This window comes from Ruditapes philippinarum, unplaced genomic scaffold, assembly GCF_026571515.1.
Source record: "Ruditapes philippinarum isolate M1 unplaced genomic scaffold, ASM2657151v2 ctg4087_1_1_1_1, whole genome shotgun sequence".
Classification (NCBI taxonomy): Eukaryota; Metazoa; Mollusca; class Bivalvia; order Venerida; family Veneridae; genus Ruditapes; species Ruditapes philippinarum.
In genome coordinates this window covers 50,552-57,709 of record NW_026863846.1, presented here as the reverse complement: position 1 = coordinate 57,709, position 7,158 = coordinate 50,552, and the positions used below count along the sequence as shown (strand labels likewise).

At 32.9% G+C, this 7,158-nt stretch overlaps 1 protein-coding gene across 1 annotated transcript; it reads right to left on the bottom strand.

Annotated features, from left to right (window-relative positions):
- Positions 1 to 392: 392 nt before the first annotated feature.
- LOC132723506 (vitelline membrane outer layer protein 1-like) lies at positions 393 to 4,045 on the bottom strand. Its single transcript, XM_060708232.1, has 3 exons — positions 3,749 to 4,045; positions 1,974 to 2,171; positions 393 to 1,636 (listed from the first exon to the last, which is right to left on the bottom strand). Exons 1-3 carry the CDS (start codon positions 3,932 to 3,934, stop codon positions 1,373 to 1,375), a joined length of 648 nt encoding a protein of 215 aa, XP_060564215.1. The 5' UTR covers positions 3,935 to 4,045; the 3' UTR covers positions 393 to 1,372.
- Between the last annotated feature and the right edge of the window lie 3,113 nt (positions 4,046 to 7,158).

Genomic DNA, 7,158 nt, shown 5'->3' with positions numbered 1-7,158 from the left:
TACTGATTGAGATAAAAAAAAAACAAACATGAAAAAAATAACTATCAAAATAAAAACAAGCTAAAATACATAATGAAAGAAATATTTTAATTTATGAAAAGAACCTGAATTTACAATTTTATTAATGAATGGATTTTTTGCTCATTATAAAAGAATGGTTAACATTACTTTTATCTGCAAAATATTTTCAATTTTGTAAAAGTTTTAAACATATTATTAACTATATATAAAAACAAGCTGAAATACAATGAAAGAAACATTTAATTAAAAATATTAATTAATCGTTAACATTTTTTTCCATTTTACTACACAGAACACTATTTAAAATATTATAACTGTTTTAAACATGTAAAATAAAAGAATTGTGTTCTATTATAGTTAAAGTGTTAAAGCTAAAGTGTTAAAGCTTCACTCCTCCAGATGAGTCAAAATATTTCAAGAAAATCAATATTGTGGAAAATGTACTAAACATTTAAGAAAAGTAAACATTCCAGATCCAAGTTATATTTTTCAAGTTATATGCAGTTTAAGACTGATTTTGCAGTTTTTATTACCATATTTCTACTTCGTTACTAACACAGTAAGGGCTATTTTTGCTTATGTTGACACCTTTTTGGTAATTTTCTTTGATTGTAAGTGCCGATTGCAATATGTAAATTACTTTATTTGTTCAGCTTACAATATTTTATGTTTTAATACATCTCCAAAATTTTCATGACTATTAACATGAATCTGGAGGCGTGCTGCTTTAAAATATCATCTGTTAATTAAAGGCGAATTATATCTCAGAAATGCTTCCAATTCAATTTACTTTTCAAAAACTTTTAACTTTAATTTGGTATCTTGTTACTGTTTTCAAAGCATATACATGGACTACCTTTTGCAGCTGCGGCTCTGTTGGCAAACGGTATAATTATAGTGCATTGGTATTTTGTTTGTAAGTCAAATACTACTTTGTTTACATTTTGCTACCTTTTGGACACAAAACTGCATGTTCAGTGCTTCTTTTTGAGATGTTTATCATCTAACATGCTGTTAAAATCTAAATCCATTATTAAAACATAATTAAACCCATGTTTGACATTTCTAAAGTATTGAATTTCTCAATCATAATGTGCCTTTAAAAGAAAAATACAGTTACTGTAAAATGTACATGACATTACTGTAAAGCATTATCCATCTAAAAATATTCTGAATGTTCAATTATCCATGTTTTATACCTGTATATATATTTGAATCACTTTGGATTCGAATCCCGCCATGTATTCTCCCAAAAGTAAAACTGGAAAATCGCTTTTAAAGTGTCAGTGTGATTTTAAATCCAATAAAACAAATTAACAACAGTAAGGAATGAAAATAAAGTTTTAAATTTTTACATTTTACATTTCCAAGAATCATCATTGCAACAGAAGAATTTGACATCATTAAGGGAAGTGTCATCTCCGTTATGTTGATAATCTTCCACTCTAGTCTGTATGCCGCATATTGCTGAGTTTGTTGGACATGCCCTACTCCATCCAGTCATTTCTCCCCAGAACCCATATCCTGGCGCATGTGCAAGTTCATATCTAGACCGCTCAGAATCCATACGTCCACATTTGAACTTAATATAATTCGCAGCCGTGTCGTCCCCATTCTTGCAATAATATTTCAAAAATAAAGAAACTATTTTCTCCTAGTTTTACAATCTTTATCTTTAAGAATTAAAAGATTCATTCACCAGTCAGTCTTTATTTATAGTATACAATAATATCAGAAGCGAATTTGTTAACAATTGTTAACAATTTATCATGTTTTAATCGGTCAAAAATGGAAGAAGTTACGTTCTGTCAAATACAAGCGAAAGCTTTGTTTGTAGTTTTCTTCTTTACATATTTAACTTTATCACCGCTAAATCCTGCATCACGTCCACTGCCAGAAAGCAATAGATTCTATACTTATTTAAATTAATGTAGTAATATAATAAAACTCACATGTTGGAACTCTTCAACTTGTAACGCAAACTCTTTTAGAAACATATTTTCAGGACACATAAGTGCGCCACCCCAGTCTCCAAACATTCCACCAGCTGAAGTGATTGTTCCACCAAAGTGTTTTCCTTCTAGCGACAAACACACAAGCGTAATTGCGTTAAGTGCCGTATCGTCATAACGCCCTTGGATAGGCTCAATCTAAAATTTATTATGATGGCTATGAAAGTGAAATGCATCACAATTAATCATTTATAATCGTTTGATTTACTGTTCTTGTTATCTTTGTACAGTTTACATATTACCGGTACTATTTCTCTTCTAATTAAATAATAAAGGATAATTAATCTGCAATGTACACTCTCAGTTTGTAAAAATATCCGCTCGAGGGTAACTGAATGCAGCCAAGTTTCTGCAAAACAGCAAAACCGAGAGCTAGCATAAGCGACGAGAAGAAAACGATAAGTTAATGCGCTGAAATGAAAAGGTGATACGCCAAAATAAGGGGATAAAAAGATGCAATAGAGCGTTCAGCAGAATCAAATAAATAAAAACTAAACATTTTGTAATTTAATTTACATGAATATGCAAATTTAAGTCTTGCCTGCAACTTTGCATTGGTAGCACAATGGAATGGACCATATGGAATTCCTTTTTATATTTACCTTCTAGTTATATATATATTTTCTAAGTTTATAATAGTACATTTTAAATAGTGTATAGAATAAGACGCATTTAGAATATTTTAACGGACCTAAATGATCGCGTAAGCTGTAAATACTATATCTTATTGTTATCTTCAAACATTTAAGCTGTTGTGTTTGTTTTATCGTCATACAAATCTTTTTAAAGCATATTTTCCTTGATTATATCTCATTTTAAGTTATGATGAGACGAACGAAAAACAACAAAAATGTTTAAAAGGAAGTAAAACCCATCTTGATTACAATAGAGACACCTGACGATGTAAATATTTTTAACCATTTTAAAAAGTTGAACGATAGACTTCGTGCAATTCCTTTAACATTCAATACATGACACTTGATGTTATTTTCACAACTATGGATAAAACAATACTAGTAAAATTAATATGACATTTCATCACTTAGATATCCCCTAAACCCTGGGTATTATCACAGAGCTATATTTGATATAAGTCTCTTGGGACCCTTCGGCAAAATTCGGCGTATAGCCAATATAAGCCGAGATACGCCCCTTGTGGCTGCCTAGAATGTTTGACAACTTATGTTTTGTACCATGTCATGTGTTCGATTTCTCTCCCAGCATGTACAATCTGCACTCATTTTACATAAGTTATATATATCTAACTATAAGAAACGTCCGTGTATAGCAATGTTCATTTGATATTGATGCGCATGCAGTATATTTGTTTCCTATTTTGAACAGTTTGATATACATGAATGTATTGAACACAATCATGCTACTAGAATATAATGACAATAACGCAGTACTTAGACATTGTTTCTAAATCACTAAGACCCGTATGATAATTTACAATCAAGATAGAATAACTAACAATTTGAATATTTGTATCAGTCATTTGCGGAGAGGTTCATAATCACTGAATTTGTTGAAAAAGATTGGCAAAATCTAGTTTGGTTTCTACACTGATTTTATCATATTTGGTCTTATCTCGGCGGTCCGCCCATCTAATAGCATTGGCTTGATAGCTTACCAGTAATTTGGAAATTCGAATTACAAATTAAATGGATAAAATGAACAATCAGATTATTTCACAATATAGATTATGAGCATACCTTCATTTCATATCCGGCAGCATAAGTACCTTCCGCACAATACTGCGCACGACCCCACGGTCCCCAAACAGCCCGATGTGTAGGTCCAATTGTATCAACAACTGATTTCCTGGGTACACTGTGAATGAGAAGACAATCAACAACAAGAGAAATCGCGAGCACACTGACAAGTTTTAGAAAATACATAGTCAACTGTCCGAACCAAATACCATGTAAAAAGTTAGTATGTGTATTTTGTACTATCTTATTATGTAACAAATGTAAGATACTACATCATCGCGCACCTGCTGAATGCTTCTTTAGCGTGTACCGAGCGGTTGATTATTATTCTATTGCTACAAAATAAAGGTTTTAGAGGTTTATAATCGCAATAAAGCCAAGGCGATATCTTCAACGGATGCAATGAAGCTGACACAATCCAGGGTGATCGACCTTTTAAAGGGTTCTGATAGAATATAACACACGATGATAGTCTCAAGAAATGTAGTAAAGCTTAAATAAACCATTATAATACATGTGTATTTCTTTTAGAGGATTCTGAACGCAAGTTATTCCATGGTGGTGGTGGTGGTGTTGGTGGTAGTAGTAGTAGTAATACTTCATGGGTGAACATGATTGTTTTTATGTTTTTTTTCCATTTGTGGTTACTTCCATTTGAAATTTTCTGTGGTTTTGGAAGAAGAAAGCATGGCCCGCTGATTAATTGAAGAAGGAAGTGCTGCCCACCAGCTTTGTGTTTTCCATATTTAACAAATGATGACAGCTTTTGCCTTGTCATCCTCTATATTTTTAGGTATTTTTGCGATGAGACTGAAAGATGCAAAACTGAAATATAACCCATCTTGCAAACATAATGTGAAAGCATCTAATGCTAAGGCATTAGGTTCTGGATTGTGACATATTTTTGTAATGTATGGTTAAATCGAAATGCAAAGAGATCAACTGTCAGGTTTGGAAAATTCTTAATAATATTCTTAAATTTATCTTGGGTTAACGACCATTCTGTATCATTTGTGAATGTTCTAGACGGCTCATCAGCTTCTCTTTGTGTGTACCAGGTATATGTGCTGCTGTTAAATGTATATCTTTGTTCTGACACCACTGCCATATTTCTCTTGCTAATGTGTTTTATAGAGATTTCTTACCTCCAAACTTGTTTATGTATGTACAATTTGTGGCATTGTCCATATAAATTCTTACATGACTGTTACAAATATTTTTGCAAAGTGGCATCAAAGCCAACTGACATGCCTCAAGTTCAAGTATATTGATATGAAATTGCTGTTGTGATAAAGACCACTGGCCACTAGGTTTATTATTATTAGTTTTGTCTATTGCTCCCCAACCATGTTTCCATGCATCAGAAAAGATTGTGAGATCTGGTTGACAAAATGATACAGTTTTTATACCTATCTCAACATTTGAGATGCACGATTAAATTGCTATATTTTTATTCACTCTTTGCTTGTCTTAAACTGGCATCTGTTACCTTTTCTAAATGTTTATTAAACAATAGTGCATATTGCACCCCTGCTTCTGAAGCGACTATTTTTCCGATTAGCGTAGAAAATTTTTAAATTCTTATTCTTTTTTTATTAACAACCTCCTGGCAAAGTGTCTTAAGTTCTGTTTTCCTATCAGGTGTCAAATATACTGACATAGTTTCGGAACACAAATTGAAACCCAGAAAGTGAATTTGTTTACAATGAGTAAGTATTGACTTTTGTTATCGTTGTTTTCTCATTGACTGATTTTGCATCATTTTTCAAAGAATCTCCAAAAAATTGCGTGGTTGATGTCATTGGCTTCCGGCAAATATTCTTGTATACTGGATTCACCTCAGAAATGATCTTATCTTTTCGACTTCTGTTGGTCGATGTAATGCCGTATACAATCATATTATAGGCATCGCTAGAAAATCCTTCATCGTGTCATGACTAAGATTCTTCGTATCTCGAACATGGTCTAAAGCTTTGATGATAGGCACCAAACAGTTGGAGATTAAGTGAACAGACTTTTGCATTTTCCCGTCAACAATTTTTGTCGCCGTTTTAAATTTTTTCCACAGGAAATTTTCCAAAGAAGGAGTTTGTAAGTTTTCAAGATTGGCCGGTCCCATGTGTTTCCCTCTGAGTTCCATCATTCGATTTTCATCAGGAGTAGCCCTTAAAGACCTGTTGGTAATTTCTGCAATTTTTTGTCACAGACTTTGTCTCCAGTTACCACTTTTTCCTTGAACTAATCTTGTAAAATATCATCTTCCTTCTTTCTGTCGTCCTCTCCCGTGTTATTTCTGTCCTCAGAAAATAAATCGTTAATTGAATCATTAATATCTTCAGATTGTGACTGAGATTGTATGGAATGTCTTTCAGCCATGTCTTTATGCCTTCTCTTTTTCGAAGTCCCAAGAGTAAGTTGTTTGTTTTCCGCTGAGCTTTTCAAGGCTCATACTTCCGATTGCAACTGCTCAACTGTTTCCGCAACCGCCGATAATTTTGATCCGTGTTAAGACAACTCTTGCATGGTATTCGTCATATTCAGGAAGATTTGCTTCCCTTTTGTTACGAAATCGTTTATCTGAGTTTCAATCTTGCGCGCCCCCTCATTTTGACCTTGTCCACTTCCGCCCACGGCTGTTTCCATAATTAGAATATAAGTAACCTGGAAAATTGTTGACGGTATTTGTGGCAACGAATTATGTCTATGCATCATGTCAAAATTACAGTATTTCATCACAGTATTTATACAATTCACATCCGTACGTAATACGTGAATTATCTCAAATAATTAACCAGCTCAGACTGTATTCTTACACAATAAAGTTCCCGTAAGGAATGCTAAAATTAAGTGCCCGTATGGGAATGGAAATGTAAATGTAAAGTTCCCGATAGGAAATGCAAAATATTTATTAAGTCCCTGTAAGGAAGCACATAGGCTATTTCTATCGGCCCATTTTTTGCTGGTTATTTTGCATAGAATAGTGTGTATTGCACGGCAATTTTGCTTTTAAGTATCAGCTTTACGTAGTGATATGTGCAAATTAACTACAGTGAAGTTAGTTATCTTTCTGAGTCTGTACGACTGTGCCATAAGGCTATGCACAAATAATTGTTAAACATATTTACAGTACGCGATTTTATTGTCTTCTTTATGAGAAACAAGGTCATCTCCGCTTGAAATGCATTTTACAGTATAAATTAAAAACTTAGCTAAGTTTTAAGAAAACTTTTCTTGCCAAACTTTTATTTCCTGTTTATTCTAACACATTCCCTATTTTGCTAGCGTTATCATTAATTAACAACGGAATTTTTTATAATTTATTTGTTCTAAAGAATATTTTGCCTGATTTCAGTTTGCTGATAAGCCTTGCACTGATGTGTAGGTTTGCTGGTCAAGCTATGCGATCTCTG

Coding starts and splice junctions, on each gene's coding strand:
- LOC132723506 (XM_060708232.1), bottom strand. CDS start 3,934: ATGTATTTTCTAAAACTTGTCAGTGTGCTCGCGATTTCTCTTGTTGTT. Junction 2,172..3,748: donor CTGCCGGATATGAAATGAAG/GTATGCTCATAA, acceptor AATAAATTTTAG/ATTGAGCCTATCCAAGGGCG. Junction 1,637..1,973: donor AAGTTGAAGAGTTCCAACAT/GTGAGTTTTATT, acceptor TATTATTGCAAG/AATGGGGACGACACGGCTGC.